The 20,759-nt window shown below is 39.6% G+C and overlaps 1 protein-coding gene across 1 annotated transcript in view; it reads right to left on the reverse strand.

Annotated features, from left to right (window-relative positions):
• Window positions 1-208: 208 nt before the first annotated feature.
• ano2b (anoctamin 2b) overlaps window positions 209-20,759 on the reverse strand; it is a 121,636-nt gene continuing 101,085 nt past the window's right edge. The window contains exons 23-27 of the mRNA XM_060842573.1: window positions 20,012-20,164; window positions 19,844-19,896; window positions 15,275-15,453; window positions 14,405-14,510; window positions 209-902 (exon numbers count right to left, since the gene is read on the reverse strand). Coding sequence (XP_060698556.1) covers window positions 621-902; window positions 14,405-14,510; window positions 15,275-15,453; window positions 19,844-19,896; window positions 20,012-20,164 — 773 coding nt within the window. The 3' untranslated portion in view covers window positions 209-620. The remainder of the gene's footprint in view (window positions 903-14,404; window positions 14,511-15,274; window positions 15,454-19,843; window positions 19,897-20,011; window positions 20,165-20,759) is intronic.

Raw genomic sequence — 20,759 nt, forward strand, 5'->3', positions numbered from 1 at the left:
TATCGATGTTTAAAAAAAAATGAGTTCCAAAACAAAAGTTGAAATAAAATTTATTTTTTCCAATATCAAATAGCTCTAGCAGGTATATCTCACAACATCCCGTTTAACAATTACAGTGACTGTATCTAAACATGAAATACATAATAAACTGTACATTCAATATTAAAACCTTCCCTTTAAAAACATAAACAGCTATTTTTTATCCCTCCCTTAGTTTAACAAAGCACAGTATTTTACAGATGTAGCAAACTTTCACATACATCGTATGACTGAGTTCAATTGAACCTAATCATTCTGATCACATCAAGCTTCCAATAGGTTCTTTCTAATGTCTCAGTCACATTCAGTAGACAACCCCTGGCCCAAATTGTGACCTTCACCTTACTTTTCAGGTGGATTTTAACCCAGAAAATTACCCATGTCAATCTGCAGTTGCGTTTCACTGCAATTTTCTTTCATTCTGTGGTTTTGAAATTCTGCTCATGCTTGGCCGAGCTGATATTTCCTTTGCTTTTGGGTAAGAACGTTACTAATTGCAGCTTACTGCAAGCAGTGAGTCTTGGTTTTGTTCCTGCTAGTATCAAGGGCACATGTGGTTAGTCTTCTGATGCTTCCGAAGCTCAGACATCTGTGTGCTGTGAGCTAAATGAAGTGAAGCTACTTCGCTGACTCCTGGCTCTTTGAGTGAAGTTGGACGTTCGGCTTTTCTGAACTTCATTCTTCGGCTTTTGCCTCTGCCTGTCCTGCACTGGAAAGCTCTCAATCAGATTAACCTTCTCCTGCTCTTCCTTCAGGAACACATCTACAAACAGGGTTTTCTCCTTTTTCATCCGCATGCTGATGTCCTTGGGAACATCCGAAATCAGCCAAACCAGCACCTCACTCAAGACCATCACCAGATTCTGAAATTCAATGAATGGAACACAAAATAATGACAAGATTCATTTGTGATACTTACACAGTCCCTGAATTATAGGGAGAGGCTGGAACTGTTCTCACTGCAATGTAGGAAGTTGAGGAATGACATTATGGGAACTATAGACATGATGAATGGTAGGCGTCTTTTCCCTAGGGTGGGGAATTTCAAAACTAGGGGCCATCTTTTGAAGGTGAGAGGAGAAAGATTTAAAAAGGATGAGGGGCAACTTTTTTTTACATACAGAGTGGTGGAATGTGTGTGGAATGAACTTCTACAGGAAGTGGTGAATGCTTTAAAGACGTTGGGCTAAGTGCATGAATAAGAAATGTTTGGAGGGATATGGGCCAAGGTGGGACTAGTTTAGTTTGAGGTTATGGTTGGCATGGACTGGTTGGACCAAAAGGTCTGTTTCCTTGCTGTGTGACTCTGAGTTGACTGTAGAAGCCTTCATATGGAGAGAGGAGGGAGGGAAAAGTTTTCACTTGCACAATGCTATAAATTACCAGAGGCAGAATATAAAACAATGAGATACGAGAGAAAGGAATTATGCTGTACTCCATCCAATCCTGTCCATTCTCTGTGTCAAGATATGAAAGGAGTTACTTAATGTTCAATAAGTTTCAGTTTGGTTTTCTTTCCCCCGACAATCAGATTACACAGGACTGTCTCCAGGCAGAGGTTTAGTTTGACCTCCATTCCCCCTATCCAGAACAGCTGGCATACATTACCATTAAAGGAGAGATTTCATGACACACCCACGTTGTAATGATCCATGTTCGTAACAACTTCCGTTTGTTTGCGGTAACACTTTTCACCAAGACATCTTTGAACCTGACCAGATATCTCATAACTTTGATTTTGCAGGATTAAGAAGTATTGCATAACTAGGTACACACCTACAGCTGATAGGATAAGCTCATCCTTTCATTTTTTTTATTCCTTTCTTTCCTCTAAATCTACCTCAAAGGTATTCAGAAAGGTCACACATCCTCGCTTCTTAGCACTTGAATGTTGTCTTACCTTCTACAGCTCCTCTACCTGCTGTGCTCATACTTTCACTGTCAGTCTATCTCCTTATGTTTACTTAACACATCTAAATGGACTGCTCTTAAAACTTCTTGTTTATTGCCGAATTTAACTACTTGTCACAAGTAAGGGTCACGGTGTGAGATTGAACCAAGGAGAATAAAAATACAAAATTTGAATGGACGATAGCTCACTTCTTAATTTCCAACAGCTAGAAATTGCTAGTTGGTCAGATATCAACATCAATGTTACCTGCCCAGGATTTATCCAATAGCATATAACACACAGGCAATTATGGACAACATGGTGTCTCAGTGGTTAGCACTGCTGCCTCATAGCGCCAGGGACCCAGGTTTGATTCCACCCTTGAGTAACTGCCTGTGAGGTGTTTGCACATTCTCCCTGTATCTGCAAGGGTTTCCACCAGTGATCCAATTTCCTCCCGTAATCCAAAGGTAGGAAGGTTAGGTGGATTGGCCATGCTAAATTACCCATGGTGTTCAGGGGTGTACAGGCTACGTAGATTAGTGATGGGAAATGCAGGGGGGTCTTCGGAGGGGTGATGTGGACTTGTTGGACCAAATGGCCTGCTTTCTCACTGTAGGGATTTTACTTTCTTAAAAAAACACATTTTTATTTCCAGTCTCCTGACTTCTTACTTCATTTATGGACAGTCTTTATTGCATATATTTGGTTGCTTCACTTATTTATTCCTTTGGTGCTCAATTCATACTCCTTATTGTACACTATCCAGCAGCATGTTTCAAGTGTTAAGAAAGGACTGATTAGTAACAGTGGGCCTGTTCAGATTCCTCTCTCATTCACAAATCTGTCCAAGGAAGCATCACGAAATGTTGCATTCACACAATAAAGGCAACTGCTATTTGGAAATTAGAAGCTTTTAATGAAATTTTTTAAAAAATTAAGGAACAGAATTTTGAATGAACTCCAAGTGTTGGAATAAAGATTGCCAGCCTGAGCAGTTTTTAGCCAAAGGATCTGATATCTCCTACCTTGTGTAATAGACAATAGTCCTTTTTAGACAGAAAACAGATGCTGCCAGACTTGGTGAAAAAGCTCAGCAGGCAGCATCGGTAAAGGGAAATCAGAGGTAATATTTTTGGGTCTGATAACCCTTCCTCAGTTTTTTAATGTTGTAGCTCTTGGTGCCTGGGAAGGTGATGGTGAGGACAAAAGAGTATATGAGCAGACTAGGTTAGAATTAGAATTCCTATAGTGTGGAAACAAGCCCTTCAGCCCAGCAAATCCACACCAACCCTCTGAAGAGTAACCCACCCAAACCCGTTCCCTCGTTACTCTACATTTCACCCTGACTAATGCACCTAACCTACATATCCCTGAACAGTATGGGCAATTTAGCATGGCCAATTCACCTTACCTACACATCTTTGGACTGTGGGAGGAAACCAAAACACTCAGGGAAACCCACGCAGACATGGGGAGAATGCGCAAACTCCAAACAGACAGATGCCTGAGGCTGGAATTGAAGCTGGGTCCCTGGCACGGTGAGGTAACACTGCTAACCACTGAGCCACCTTGCTGCCCCAAGACTGTATGAGAGTATGTACGAAAATGCAAATTTTAGTGTTTACTTTGGAGGAACAACAGAGGCAAATTCTCCCACTTTGTACATGAAGCCAATGTGCTATTATTATTCATTGAATAATATTGCTTTACAGCCAACCAACTAACATTTATCTTGCCTTGCATTCCATTATGATAGACTTTTTTTGACTATCCCGAACTGACTTTGAATTGAATAATTTGCTGTGTCATTTCACAGGGCAGTTAAGAATACATTATTGTGAACCCGAAGCCATAAGTTTGTCAGATCAAGTCAGAAGTAACACGACACCAAGTTATGGTTCAACAGTTTTGTTTGAAATCGGAAACTTTTGGAGGGCTGTCCCTTTGTCAGGTGAAGTGTCATCTGATGAAGGAGCAGTTCTCTGAATGCTTGCAATTTCAAATAAATCTGTTGGATTTATAACCTGGTGTCATGTGACTTCTGACCTTGTCCACCGCAACCCAACATAGGCACCTCTACATTTTGGTCAGACCAAGGGAGGATGGCAGATTTCCTTCTTTAAGACACTTTTATAATAATCAATGATAGTCACATGCTCACCATTACTGATTTTAGCTTTTAATTCTGAAATTATTCTTCGAACGTCAAATTCCAACAGCTACCATTGTGGGGTTTGAACCTGTACATACTGTTCTGGACTTTTAGTCCAGTGACAATAAAAGTCTAGGACTGTCACCCCACTGTAATTATCTGACTTCTGACCCAACATGAGAAAAGATGTCAGAGTTAACGTTCCTCAGAACCCGGATCTGGAACGTTAAATTTGATTTCTCTCCACAGATATTGTCAGACCTGCTGAGCTTTTCCAGCAACTTCTATTTTTGTTTCTGATTTACAGTATCCTCAGTTCTTTTGTTTTTTATTTAGGAGAGAAGATATGTTGTGTAATATGACATTGTGACATTTATTTTTCTAGGAATGAATAGACTTTGTTTACAAGTAACTTTTCAACCTTCAAAAGGCATCAGATAATTACCTACATTTTTTATAAAATGAACTGTAGCCTGCAATACCCATCCAAAATAATCAGTAATAATGGAAAATGATAATTATATGAAATTGAGGACAGGCAAGCTGACTGAAGGTTGAGACTGCAGGTTTGTTTCATCAGTCAAGTTGTTCTTAGTTATGTTGTCATTGAACCATCATTACTTCCATAAAATCACAAAAAACAGAACCGTTAGCTCAGAAAGGAGCTACTCATTCATTATATCTATGCTATTGTGACATCAACTTTGAAATGCTATCCTCCCATCTAACACCTTGTTCTTTCCCACACTTTTTCCTATTTTACTTCTTCACATCTCTAAGCACGACTTCCAGTCTGGAACTTGTACTGAAAAGGTGTACATGAAGGAAGTATGATCAAGGAACCAAAGGTTACAACTTCCCACTCTATCTGTGACCTGTGTTCCTTCACAGGCAATCTCTTTACTTGAAGATAGTTTGCAGCTTACTGATTGATTAATGGATACTTGTAGCAATAATAGCAAGTGTTTTTCAGTCTTAGAATCCATCTCCTTCTGTATGCTTTTTGTACTGATTCTCAGTCTCTGTCTCCTGAAAAGTGACTCACAAACCAATGAAATAATCTTTTGTAATTTGATCTTTTTGAATATCTTACATATATTGTAATATCTCTGTTAGATGCCTGTTTAACATTCTTTGATCCAGTGAACGTAGCCATGGGGTCAACTTTAATCTTTGCAGCTTGGATGGAAAATTATTGGTGCAGACCAAGTATGTTCTGTAACAGGTGGACACTCTTTGAGGACAGGAGAAAGTGAAGACTGCAGATGCTGGAGATCAGAGCTGAAAATGTGTTGCTGGAAAAGTGCAGCAGGTCAGGCAGCATCCAAGGAGCAGGAGAATCGACGTTTCGGGCATGAGCCCTTCTACTGGCTCATGCCCAAAACGTTGATTCTCCTGCTCCTTGGATGCTGCCTGACCTGCTGCGCTTTTCCAGCAACACATTTTCAACTCTTTGAGGACAGCCTAGTGTCCTGTTTTTCTCACTCTGTTATTGAAATTGTCTCATCTCTGGCTCCTGTTCTCAGCTTGCTAACTCTAAACGTCTTTGCTATTGTTTCATTAGCACTGTGCAGAATGAGATGATTCTTCCTTAGAAAAAGTAAATATTTTATAAGGCATTTGAAAGCAACAAAGTATAGGCATCCATGAACTCTCGTGTTTTTTGAGCTAGAAGGTGAGAGAGAGAAACCAGGGAATTATGGAGCAGTTAGCGTAATATCTGTTGTTAGGAATTTACTTACGTTTATAATTCAGCATGAGTTTGCTATGCATCTTGAAATTTTTCAGCAGATCAGTGACAGCAAGCATTGATTTACAAAGGCAAGAGATGACTAAAGGAATGGACATGTTAAGCAATGGTATTAAAGGATATGGGTCAAAGGCCAGTATATGATGTTATGTCACAGAGCAGCCATGTTTTCATTAAATGGTGGAAAAAGCTTAAGGGACTGAATGACCTATTCCTATTCCTATGCTCCTCAGAGTTAAACAAAAATAAAACACAGATATTAAGGGTGACTCAATTGAAGTCTTCCAGATATTGAAGGGAATTGATAGTTTCTCTCCATCGGCCCTAATTCTGCAAGTTAGAACTTGGATGCAAAGGCTTAAATTAAAGACAGCCCATTTAGGAGTAAAACTATGATAGGAAACGGAGAAAGTGAGGACTGCAGATGCTGGAGGACCAGAGTTGAAAAATGTGGTGCCGGAAAAACACAGCAGGTCAGGCAGCATCCGAGGAGCAGGAGAATCGATTATCCTGCTCCTCGGATGCTGCCTGGCCTGCTGTGTTTTTCCAGCACCACATTTTTCAACTATGATAGGAAACACTCTACATGCAAGGTCTGGTAGAACTTTGTAACTCTCTTCAACAAAAAGAAAAATATGTGAGGTCAGTTGTGAAATGGAGACATATATAACAAAGGTACATGTGAAATTAGATCGATAGGTCAGCCATTACTTTATTTAATAGGCATCTCTTTTGCTATGTTTGAAGGAAGAAGGATATGCAATTATTGCACCTGCCATAATACAATTAAGTATTTAAAACGTAGAGGTAGCCTCTTGATTAATGTGTCCTTTAAGCAATTGCCTACAATATTCTCCTGAGAAAACAGTCTCAAGGATGTGAAATGTCCTCTGTTGAAAACTGAACATGACTAAATGACCAACAGGATAAGGAAAATCACTGAATCACCAATAAATCAAGCCAAATGGAGAAAGTTCATGAGCTCAAGAAGGGCTTATGCCCAAAACATCGAGTTTCCTGTTCCTTGGATGCTGCCTGACCTGCTGCGCTTTTCCAGCAACACAATTTCAAGCTCATGAGCTGTCAACTATTATAACTAACAGCTAACCACAATTAGCTGACATGGAGAAACATTTCTGAAAACTTTACTAACTGGATAGCAAATTGAAATGGTCAAGCTTTTTTCCCCCTATCATGTCAATTCACAACCTGATTCCAATTACTGCTCTTTTTCATCTGACTGTTGTGGTGACAGCTTGTGGAGTATCTTGGAATAGCCTGCTAGCCAAATGGCCACTTTCTATTCCTAAGTATTTCAATATTTGTTTACAAAAACCTTGAGGAGCTGCATATTATAGGCTGGTTAAAATAATGCTCAGGGCAGACCAACATTTCACCAGAAAGAGATGCTGAGGCAATCCAGCTCTACTGTGCTATTTTCAACATTGGTTTAGTCACTCAAACCAGTTTTTCTTAGACATTTCAACATCATTCATCTTCTGTGCTAGTTATAGCTTAGTTGGTCGAACTCTCACCTCAGTGCCAGAAGGTTTTAGTCCCATTCCAGAACTTGAGCACAATAATTAAATGTGATGTTCCAGTGCAATACTGAGGGTACATGGCACTTCTAGAATGCAGTGTAACCTGAAGTCCCCTTGGCTGTGCTGAACATATTGAAGAGGGGATTTTGGGGAGAAGTAGGGAGTTTTCTTCAATGTCTTGTCTAATATTTATCCGTCAATCAAAACCATAAAAACATATCACCTGGTCCTTTTCATAATGCTGTCTGTGGGAGCTTGCCATGAACAAATGTACTTCAGTGAGCTGAATGACATGCCATTAGATAAATGGTTACCCTTTAATTGCGATCTTCTACATTATAAACAGAGTGGTCTGCTCAAAACCTCTCTTGAATATGGTGAGAGGTGAAAACCATCAATCTTCTGGATTGTAATAGTTAGCACAAAGATATGATGACACAAAATATTGCTGATTGTCAGTGAAATAATGCTTGACGAGCATAATATATTATTTTGAAGACAATAAAAGCTGAGAATCCTATTTAAAAACGTTAAAACTCAATCTTTGATGAATATAAAATGGCTGCTTTTGTTTTATGGACCGCCTTCCATTCCATTAACATGGCACTAACAAAGAAGCAAAAGGCTAATCCTCCTAGGATACAATTTGGCGCCTTTTCAATCAAAAGCGGGTTCCTTTGATAAGTGCCAAAGGTCAAGACAGTGTTTAGCCACTAGGCATGCAACCATGTTATTAATCAATTGTATTGTTTGGATAGATAGACTGAACAGCAGTTCCGTAGTTGTCTGGTGAGTCATATACTTGGTGGAGGATGGAAGCGAAAGCTGTCAGAATTGAAACTGTCCTAATATCTCTTTAATTATGTCAGGAATCTCTGATAACAATTTGTTCTCTCCCAGATTTGTAAACAATGTCAGCACAGTATTTGTTGGTGCGAGAGATCTAGCTGTGAGTGACATGCACAAGGAACCTTTTCTGCCATTTCAGATCAAAAAATGTTGCAAGTCTACATTGACATGGTGAGGTGAAGGGATATTAATTTACAACATTACCTGCAATTTACTTACTTGGGGGTTGGAAAGAATTAACAGAGTAACATAATTGCAAATGATGTGAAATAGAATCAAATAGGTACAAGATAAATAGAGATACCGAGGAAAAGATTACATTAAGATAAAGAAAATAAATGGAAAGAAAAATTAAGAAATAATTAGTTTTTAAAAATATGATTTTAAGAATCTCTAAGGTTAGTTTATTATCTGCAAGACTAAGAGACAACTGATTCAAATGTTCCATTCTGAGCTGGAGAGATTAAGTATCTTCGTTGAGACAGAAGTCTCCTCACTGAATGGATCCTTACAGCTAAAATTCAACAACTCATTCTCATTAAAAGGAATAATAAGGGTGAACTTGGATTTTCATTCATTCAGTGTTAGAATGATGCAAATCAGCCAGCAATTTGTAACATGTTCCCCTTGCTCCTCATACATCACTTACATAGTTATACTCCAACGATGGTGTGTGCTATTAAAGACACCATTATAATTCTTGTTTATTCTAGGGTGACCCCATTTCAAGTTCTTAGAATACCAACCAAACAAACTAGATCAGTTTAGTTCAGCGACCTTACAAATGACAGGCCATTTGTATAGAACCAATGGCTGTGCTAGACAAACCATTGCAGGTGACACCCACACTGTCCCCATACAAAGGGACCTTTTTAAGGATATATGGATTGTGAAAAGATGTAATATTGAAATTTATAGTTTGTTACAAGACTATGTTCTATTTGTTTTGTATACGGTGTAGACCATTTAGGACAGAGATGAAGAGAAACTTTTTCACCCAGAGAGTGGTGGCTGTGTGGCATGCTCGGCCCCAGAGGGCAGTGGAGGCCCAGTCTCTGGATTCATTTAAGAAAGAGTTGGATAGAGTTCTCAAGGATAGTGGAATCAAGGGTTATGGAGAAAAGGCAGGAACAGGATACTGCTTAAGAATGATCAGCCATGATCATATTGAATGGTGGTGCAGGCTTGAAGGGCAGAATGGCCTACTCCTAAACCTATTGTCTATTGTCATGATATTTCCTCTCTGTGGTCCCACACATATCTCTTTACTGACACATTTAATCTCTATGTTGTATACTCTATTTCAAGTCAAGAAGTAGGTTTCCACATATACCATTTGGTTGGGTATCAGGATCAAGGAAAGGCCACCTGAATCAGCTGTGGAGAGATGCTCAGAAGATATCTAGAAATCAACATCATTTTGGTGGTCAGGCCAAGAGTTGACTCAGTAACTTCAGACAATGTGAATGGTCAGAAACAGAGCAAATGCACTCAGACCTGATATACATTCACCATGGCAGGGAATAGGGACCACAGGGATTTGGGCAGAGGTCAAAGCTAAAGCAATGGTGCTTCAACAATATATTGGATAGACAGCTGCTGAAGACTGCTTCTAGAAGCATGCAAAATTGTGATTCAAGTCCAAAGATCAAAAGACTATAACTGAGAACTTGAGAAAGAAGCAGGCATTTGTACGAGTGGTTATTTCATGCATTTGAAGATAGGCAAGGTAGATTTGTGCTGAAGTATTGTGCCTTTTATCCCTGAAATAATTGATGATTTTCATATGCTCATTACACTCTAAATTAAACTTTTATATGTGCATATTCAGGGTCATGAGAACCAACATGGCCACTGAAAGAAGTGTGAAAACATTTGTTTGGGACATAATTGCCTTTTTGCTTAAATGAGAATTTTTTGAGAGATAATAAAACATTTCTTCTCCATTGATTGCATTATAATGGATGAGAAATTTGCTGTTATGCATCTACCTACTTCCCAGAAAAGCCAAGAATGACTCGGTGCTGAAATCATGGCCTTGAAAGCCACAAAGTCCATGGATTTCCCCGGTTCAATTCCTACACTGTCCGGTTTTCCTCTCACTCCACTGTACTTTCTATGAGGGAAATGAACGAGAGTTGATGACTCTAGTTAAGAGATTTTTTTACCTCAGCATCTGCCATCCAGCAATATGTCAAAGCAGCAGTCGCTGCATCACCATCACCCTTAACATTTTCATCACTAACAAACAGTCGCAGATTACGGACCACTTATGTAATAGAGTACATTGAGAAAGGTGGAGAAATAAATAAGGTCTGAAATGATGCATTATTTCTTTATCTCAGAAAAGGTAATGCTGTAATACAGTGGATAAAGACCTGATAGTATGCAAAGGACACTTTTACACTTTTTTGTGTTATAATGAGATTCATGTAAATGATGATGATGTAACTGATGACATGACTGACATCAAATCAGTGAGAAGACACCAGTTTAGAATGTACTTGTGAAGAGAGGAGTCTTAGACACTGCACTAAAGAGCTGTATTTGAGAACCTATGATGATGTATCGATGTGAATGAAGGAGTGTTACAGTATGCAAGAAGTTGAAAGGCCTTACTTAGCAATAAGGAGAAAGCAGCCTCAAGGTAAATGTATGTGCAGACACCAACAGTTGGAGGTATTCCAATATCTCAATGTGCTGCAATCGGTATTGCTTCAAAACACAAGATAAAACACTTTTTTTAGAAGTTAGTAGTGTTTATTTTAGACAATATTAAAAAACATATCAAAATGGTTCATTAGAAGACTACATTATTGAAGCTGTGTGGAGTGATTGTGACCTATGTATGATAATATAGCAGTGCCAGTCCACACTAGGTGAATGCATTGAGCTAGTCTCAGAAAAGGTGTCATGAAACTTCATTGATTGTTGTAAAAACCAACACATTCACTAATGTCCTTTAGGAAGGAAATCTGCTGTCCTTGCCTGGCCTACATGTAACTCTAGATCTACAGTGATTAGATTGACTCTGACCCTTAACTGCCCTCTGGCTATAGCTTAGCAAGCCACTCAGCTCTACCAAATTACTACAAAAAATCAAAAAAGGAATAAAACCTTGCACTTATTTAGGTATTATAGCACACACAGCCTGGTCAAATAATAGCCCTATACAGTTGTACTCAGAGTCATATCTTACAGTCAATGTCCTAGTCATTGTTATCATCACTGGGTTCTGTCCCATTGGCAGGACAGACCCAGCAAAGGCACAGTGGTTTACCGTCAGGAGGGCATTATCCTGGGGGCACCTCAATGTTGACTGGACCCATGACAGCTGACGTAAAGTCAAAAATGGGCAAAGGAAAATGTTTCACTGATTACTACATACTCCATCCATGCCTGATGAATGAGTACTGCTCCATGTTAAACACCACTGGGAGAAATCTCTGAAGGGTGGCAAGTGGACAGAATGTGTTCTGGGTGTGGTCACTTCAATGTCAATGACAAACAGTAGCTCAGTCACAAGCATATGGAATGAGTTGGCTGATACAAAAGGAAATAGGCACTAGACTGAGGTTGTACTAGGTGATGATGGACTGAACTAAAAGGAAAACCTGTTTGATCATATCCTGGCCAATCTGTTTACTGCAGATATACCTGACTGTGACAGTTAGGTAGGAATGACCACAGCAGAGTCATTATGAAGACAAAATCCTATCTTCACTTAGGGCATAGCCCCTATTGCCACTGCGTTAAATGGACGGTTTCAGGACAGATCTAGCAACTCGAAATTCATGAGGTGTTGTGGACCAGCTATCTGCAGCAGCAGAATTGTATTCAGCCACAAGCTGTAACCTGATGGTCAGCAAACCTTCCCTCTACTGTTAAAATTAAGTCACAGGATCAATCTTGGTTTAATGAAGACTGCAGCAGTGCATGCCAGGAGCAGCATAGGCATTCCTATAGTGAGACTTGGTGAAGGTAAAACACAGAAATCTCTGGTGTGCCAAACAGTGGAAGCATCGTGCATAAGTCAGGATTCAACAATCCCACAGCCAATGGAGCAGGTCAAATCTCCACTGTCATGCAACAATCTGTTGTGAATGGTAGTGATCAATTAAACAACCAACAGGAGGAGGTGGAGGCTCCATAAATAACATGTGCAGAGCAATGAGCTGCTCATTGACCTTCATTGTGGGTTCCATTGTGGACATCATTACAGACCTGGTCCAAACATTGACAAGAAAAGATGAAATCAGAAGATTAGAGTGCCTACCCTTGACATTAAGGTAGTGTTTGACAGAGTGTGCCAAAAAGGAACCCTGGCAAAATTGAAGTAGTTGGGAATCTGTTGTGGGGAGGGGCACCTCTTGCTGGAGTCATACCTAGCAGAAAGGAAGATATTTGTTTTTTTGAAGCCAATCACGCTGGTCTTACGACATCATTGTACAAGTTCCTCAGGGGAGAGTCCTAGAACCACCATCTTCAGCTGTTTCATTAATGACCTTTCGTCCATCATCAGGTCAGAAAAGGATATATTCAGCACAATGTTCAGCACTATTCCCTCGTCAGATACCGAAACAATTTGTGCGAATTTGCAGAAAGATTGAACTAGATTCAGCTCCATCTGCTAAGTGGCAAGGAGCATATGTGCCTCACAAGTGCCAGGCAATGACCATCTCTGAGAAAAAAGAGAATCCAACTATTGTCCCTTGACATTCAATGGTATTATCATTACTGGAACCTCATTATTAACATCCTAAAGATTACCATTGACCAGTGCAGTTGCAAGAACAATCTAAAGTTAGAAATTCTGTGTTTTGCAACTCACTTCATGACTCCCAAAGGGCCATTTGCAAGGCTCAAATCATGAATGTGATGGAATACTTTCCACTTGACTGGATGAATGCAGCTCCAACAACACATAAGACATTGACACCATTCAGTAAAAAACAGCTGGCCTGTGTGACAAGACATCCAACAAATTAAATATTCTCTCCTTTCCTGCCAGGGCATAGTGTGCACCATCTATAAGTTGATTGGTACAAACTTACCAAAGTTCTTTCGATAGCATCCCCCAAATCTAGAACCTGGAGAGTAAAGGGCAGCACATCGATGTCAGCACCACCACTTGCAAGCTTCCTCTCCAAGACACATATCACCCTGACTTGTACCACTTTTCCTTCACTATTATTGGATGAAAATCCTGGAATTTCCTCCCTGTGGGAGTCCCAAAACCAGCTGAACTGCACCAGTTTCACAAAACAACTCACCACCATCTTCTCAAGGGCAATTAGAGATGGGCTATAAATGCTAGCCTTGTCAGTGACGTCCACTTCTTTTGAAAGAGTTTTTAAAATTAGCACTGATGCTCAGGTTATATATTTGGGAAGGAAGGTAAACATGCCGATACACAGCAAAGCTTAATACTTGGACAATGCTGAAATATGGCATAGGGCTCTGACACATTCAAACCATATCATCCAATATTGCTTCAAACCTTTGATTTTTGCTTCATTCGTATCAGTTTGGCTAAAACCAGTCTGAATATTTCAGGACTAGGCCCTTTGTAAGGTCAAATGCTGACAGCACATTACAGCTGGGTCAGAGAAGTAGCCCCTGGACAGCAGTGGTGCTTAAAAATCTCATTATTCTGTAATGAATTTACAGAGGTTTTAAATTTGTAATTGCTGGACACCTTTATATTGAAGCTCAGTCTCCACAGGAGACCCAAGGATTGCTTGACTGTCCAGCTCCCAGAGAGGATTAAAAAAAAAGTTGTACCTCCATTATCTGCTCTGAAAACACTGGATCTTGGTGACAATAGAAAAATGTTGAGTTTGTCTCCTTCGTACTGTCGAATGCAGAATGCTGCCAGCGTTGAAATAATGTACTTTTGTTACAATTACACAAAATTGATGAAACGTTGATTGATATTGCATGAATCCATTCCATCTCTCTTTCAGTTTTTGACAAGGATCAGCTGTTTAATTGCAAAGCTACAATTTCCCAACCTTCTCACTTAAACACCAATTAAGCAGCATTTGTGATGTACAATCCAATTTTTCCAATGACAAATTTTGTTCAAAATTCATTTGAGTTTCAATCCCATTTATTAAAATACAGATGTTGCTCTGCTTACCATTTTGTGCCATGAATTCCCACTGCCCTTCACTTACTTGGAAGATTATAACAAATGTTAAGCGTGCAGCCAGAATAGCCCAATATTGCTTGGAGTAATCGTAGGCATGATCAGACCATGGTGGTTCCCTGTAATCCTTGTATCTGTGGTAATGTGTCAGGATGGAGTGGGGAGGGTTGGGTGGGTAGGGGTTTGGGGGTGGGATCATAGGAAGTAAAGACAAGACTAATTAGTTCTGCTGAGTTGCAATAATATGTAAAACCTTCCCCAGCCCATGAAGGCTCTAGAAAAACTTTTGAAAATAAGACCAATCGTGTGGTTATGTAACTGAAAGACGTTCTATTGTGAACAATTGATTGGCACCCCGTAAGATCACATATAGTATCAGGTGCAGTCTTATTTAAAACTGTGCAAACTGACGTTTCTCTGAGTCAAGTTTGGTTTAAATCACATTGTGTTTTATTACGACAGACAACTTGGATTTTAAATTGTCTCCACATCATTTGGTCAAAGGAACATATCTATAAACTAGTTGCATTTAAAATGTTGCACAGAAGCACTTTTCCTGGCAAATGAAGATCCTATTTTTCTGCTTCAATAAAGAAAAACAGGGACTTAATTACATGAAATCTGCCAGCTAAACAGTCTCTATTACAGATAAACGATAGTAATCAAGTGGCAGCAATAGCTGAACATAAAATTACAATAGCTGAACATATAATCAGAGTCAAATAGTGTGGCGCTGGAAAAGCACAGCCTGATGCACATTCCTGATGAAGAGCTGATGCTGAAATCGTTGACTCTCCTACTCCTTGGATGCTGCCTGACCGGCTGTGCTTTTGCAGCACCACACTTTTTGACTCTGATCTCCAGCATCTGAAGTCCTCACTTTCCCCTATATTATTACCTGCAGACTTTAATATTGTTGAAATGGGATGATTGTGGATGTGTACCCTGTAGAAATTCACTGATATTGAAGTACGATAAGGTATGATTCACAAACCCATGCATACTTCCATCATCACTATACATGTACTGGTAAACAAGACGTGGGATGAAGTCAGACGTAATGGCGATTACAAATGCCTGGATAACACACAAAGAAGATGGATTAACACTGGTAATTATGGGTCCTGAAGAAAATTAAACTGTTAATATCCATTGGGACAATGTGCCTGCTAAATGGTGAACAGAGGTTGGCAAACAAACATATGTCACAGATTGTACAAATTACCAACAGCATTAGATGCTCAACTATTTAAGTTATTCATGATAAGATAAAGTGAGAAGTCACATGACACCAGGTTATACTCCAACAGGTTTATTTGAAATCACAAGTTTTCAGAGTGACAGGCAGTGCTCAGAAAGCTTGTGATTTCAAATAAACCTGTTGGAGTATAACCTGGTGTCATGTGACTTCTGACATTTCCACCCCAGTCCAACACTGGCACCTCTACTTCATCATAAGACATTTGCAGAATGGAAAAAACATTTTCAATTGAATCTTGCACTGCAGACACAGATCTTTTAGTCACAGAGCATAAATTTCAATAATACATATTTGATATATAACAACTTCTGAAAATTTGTTCCTGTGAAGTACAAACTCTTCCTTTAATTGTTAACAGGGTTTCCTGCAAAACTCGCACAATGGTTCAGGCTGATGATAGGTGAATGTTATGGACCTTGAAAAGCCTGGTGCAGAGCCGGATTGTCTGAACAACTTGGGATTCATGCCATTCTTCTGCTTCAAACAGACCTCTTCCCCTGTGTTAAAACATCTAATGGGAAAAGGTGCTTCCTACCAACTGACTCACGCGCTTGACCTCACATTGAAAAAAAAGATCTTCCAAATCAGAAGAGGCCTCAGAACATCTCAACCATTTGCAAAATGGACCAAATGTACTTCTCAATAAGTACATTTCCAATGAGGTCTGCCAAATTGCTGATGCTGCATCCTCAAGGGAACAATTCCTTGCAGCATAACTTAAATCAACAGAACACAGAATTGCTTTAACACTTTGGAGATGGTTATTCATGATTAGTAAAGCCTGCTTTCCTCTCCTCCAGAACATATTTTCGGGGTTCGGTAGCTTCATTTAAAAAACACACTGAGCTAATGAACTCAAAGCAGGTTAAAACTTTATTAAATTTACTAGTTCTGAAGTTGAAAGAATATTGTTGTAATTGTGCATATTATTATTTATTGCTGAAATGCAAAGCTGAAATTCCTAAACCTATAAACTAAAATCTGCTGTATAAGTGGATTTTAGAAGTAAAAATGAAATCATTTTCCAGTCACATTGCAGAAAAAAAATCAGCAATCAATCCAACTTATTTTTTCCCAAATTCTCAAAATGTAAGTGCATCTTTGGGATGAATATAATTTAGCCTGTCATAGAGGATACTATGACTGTGGGGAGTGGAGTGCAGGGAAAGGTGAAGGAGAATTCATTGCAGCTGACAGGAAGGTTCTGACATAGGAACCAACGCCACTGGTGAACTTATCAATTAGCGTCATCAATTAATGACTAAAACTAATTATCCCTGAACTCACCAGGGTTTAATGGTGGTGCAGGATATACAAGCCTCACATCTGTCTGCCATATCTCCTTATGGTCATATGGTAAATCCTCTTGGTTATGGCTAAACCCTGTTGGGTTTGTTTCAAACCCTGGTGGGGATGCTCTCTCATTGACAAGTGTGGCGTAAGGGTGTAATTTATACATACACTTTAACGTTATTTATTTTAGAAGTTGGAGTTTGAACTAGTGGCATATGGTTTGTGTGTATGAAGGGAATTAATGATTAATTTGTCAGTATTTCTGAAGCCATGTTTTATTTAAAACCAGTATGTGGGAGAGAGATAGAAAGTCACTTGATTGATAATGGGAATTTAGAGTCAAAGATTCATATAGTTGTGCAGCATGCAAGCAGATCCTTCAGTCTAACTTATCCATGCTGATCAGATATCCTAACCTAATCATGTCCCATTTACAAGCACTTGGCCCATACACCTCTAAAACCTTGCTGTTCATAAATTCATCCAAATGCCTTTTAAATGTTGCTATTGTACCAGCCTCCATCACTTCCTCTGGCAGTTCATTCCATACACACACACCCTCTGCATGAAGAAGTTGCCCCTTTGGCCCCTCTTATATCTTTCCCCTCTCACCCTAAACCTATGCCCTCTAGTTCTGGACTCTCCCACCCCAGGGAAAAGACTCTGTCTATTTATTCTATTCCATGCCCCTCATGATTTTATAAACCTCTTTAAGGTCACCCCTCAGCCTCCGATGTTCCAAGGAAAACAGCCCCAGCCAATTCAACCTCTCCCTATAGCTCAGCTACTCCAACTTTGGCAACTTCCTTGTAAATCTTTTCTGAACCATTTCAAGTTTTAAAACATTCTTCCAATAGGAAGGAGACCAGAATTGCATGCAATATTCCAAAAGTGGCCTAACCAATGACCTGTACAGCCACAACATGACCTCCTAACTCCTGTACTCAATCCTCTGACCAATCAACAAAAACATACAAAATGCCTTCTTAACTATTCTATCTACTTGCAACTACTTTCAAAGAACTAAGAACCTGAAATTCAATGTCTCTTTGTTTAGCAACACTCCCCAGGGCCTTAGCATTAAGTATATATGTCTAGCTCTGATTTCCTTTTCCAAAACGCAGTACCTCACATTTATCTAAATTAAACTACATCTGTCACTCCTCAGCCCATTGGCCCATCTGATCAAGATCTCATTGTATTCTGAGGTAACCTTCTTCGCTGTCCACTACACTTCCAATTTTGGTATCATCTGCAAACTTATTAACTATACCTCCTATGTTCACATTCAAATCATTTATATAAATGACAAAAAGTAATGGACCCAGCACCAATCCTTGTGGCACAACACTGAGAGAGATTGAGAAAATCATTGGAAGAATGTAAAGGCAGTAGGAGTATACTTAAGAGGGAAATCAGGAGAACAAAAAGGGGACATGAGATAGCTTTGGCAAATAAGGTTAAGGAGAATCCAAAGGACAAAAGGGTAAGTTGGGAGAGAATAGGGCCCCTCAAAGATCAGCAAGGTAGCCTATGTGTGGAGCCTCAGTGGATGGGCGAGATACTAAATGAGTATTTTGCATCAGTGTTTACTGTGGAGAAGGACATGGAAGATATAGGATGAGGAGAAATAGGTGGTGACATCTTGAAAAATGTCCATATTACAGAGAAGGAGGTGTAGTGAATCTATGTGTCTTGAAATGCATTAAAGTAGATAAATCCCCAGGACCCGATTAGGTGTAATCTAGATCTCTATGGGAAGCTAGGGAAGTGATTGCTGGGCCTTTTGCTGAGATATTTGTATTATTGATAGTCACAGGTGAGGTGCTGGAAGACTAAAGATTGACTAATGTGGTACAATTATTTTAAAAAGGTGGTAAGAAAAAGCCAGAGACTGGGGAGCCTGACATCGGTGGTGGGCCAGTTGTTGGAGGGAATCCTGAGGGACAGGATGTACATGCATTTGGAAAAGCAAGGACTGATTAAGTACAGTCAACATGGCTTTGTGCATGGGAAATCATGTTCCACAGACTTGATTGAGTTTTTTGAAGTAACCAAGAGGATTGATGAGAGCAGAGCAGTGGACGTGATCTATATGGACTTCAATAAGGTGTACAACAATGTTTCCCATAGGAGACTCAGTAGCAAGGTTAGATCTCATGGAATACAGGGAGAACTAGTCATTTGGATACAGAACTGGCTCAAAGGTAGAAGACAGAGGGTGGTGGTGGAGGGTTACTTTGATTGCATTTGAGCATTTTATGATCAGGTAGAATAAACATGAGAAATCATTAGCTCATGTTTGATTTAGAAGAATCAGGAATTGATTTTTTAAAATTTTGCTTAGGAAAAGGACCTGTTGATTAAAAAGCTTTTGGCTTCTATTCATAGAAATCCTCATTGAAATTCAGTGTAAAAGAGTATCCCCTGGGAAAAAAAAAGAGACAGCTCAGAGCGATTAGGATAGAGACTGTCTCAATGTAAAAGTTTTAATTTAAAAATTCAGACCAGAAGTGTTGCTCGGAACCATGAAGTGGTTCTTCAAAGCTGAACGAGTCTAAGCCACCTCTGATTGGCCAAAGGCTCCCAGAGTTCAATTTCTAGTGGTACATTCGTCCTATGGCAGGCCAGGTCTGGCTTATTAAATGCATCAGGGCTCCCAGCTCGAAGTGACACCAGGTGGTGGGATATATTCCACTCATTCCTGATGAAGGGCTTATGCCCAAAACATCGAATTTCCTATTCCTTGGATGCTGCCTGACCTGCTGTGCTTTAACCAGCAACACATTTTCAACTATATTCCACCTATACAAAGTAAATTTTGCCTTTTGTGTAACTTTAGCTATGGCTAAACCCTTTACTTAATAAAGATTCTGTGCATTAGAGAAGAGGTAAGAAAGCTGGCTGACTTACGTTGATGATCACAGAAAATTTTCCCATCCCACTGAGAATGTTATACCAAATTCCTAATGGACAAAAAAGACACAGGTCAATGAAGTTACAAGACACTTCATGCAAATCAACTTCTTGTGGGTCAGTCGGACTGAAATACTGATGTATATTTTGAGGTGGCTGACATACCTATGTCTTTTGCTCGAACTGCATCTGGTCTTCTGAGTTCAGCGACAAATTTTTTTGCATCCAGCCTTATCTCAATGATGTTGTTCAGAAGAGCAAACAAGGGAGCCAAGGGAAAGGATGCGACAAACAGTGTCACAAAGCCAAACTGCACAACTGGGGAAAGCAGCATTCATTAAAACATGCCGACAGGAGCACAGTCACTTGTCTCTATGTAATCCAGCATCTGCAAATGACTGTACTAAAAATCATAACTAAATAATGATGAATACAATAGTTTCATAAAAGGCACTGGACCACATTACAAACCACAAAACCAATCTTAAATGTTTTACTCCTGCCATCAGATTCTGTGATGGAATCTGAAGAGCTTCCTCCACAGTTCTACTCTCCCAACATGAAGCCACACTTGGAAGAATTCCAAGTCAGCAAATTGTACAATACTTTAAGTCTATCTCCAGCCACATTCCCTTCAAAGGGAGCTTTTCTTCTAGGAGTACAGGATGGGAACATACGGAAAAGGTTGGTCAGAAAAATAGCCCGTTTATCAAACTTCCTTATCAGTCGCGATGCCAAAAGCACCAGGTTTAGACACTTCTTACTTTCAGCCCATCAGCCTAGCGCAATTCATGAGGGATTCAAAAAGCAAGAAAACCAAACTGATTTAATGAAACTTTCAAACACTTCTGAAAATCTCTCCCCAGCACCCTTAGGTGATTGGCCCCAGCCCAAGCCTCATATTGATCAATGC

The sequence above is a fragment of the Hemiscyllium ocellatum genome, chromosome 23, assembly GCF_020745735.1.
Source record: "Hemiscyllium ocellatum isolate sHemOce1 chromosome 23, sHemOce1.pat.X.cur, whole genome shotgun sequence".
Classification (NCBI taxonomy): domain Eukaryota; kingdom Metazoa; phylum Chordata; class Chondrichthyes; order Orectolobiformes; family Hemiscylliidae; genus Hemiscyllium; species Hemiscyllium ocellatum.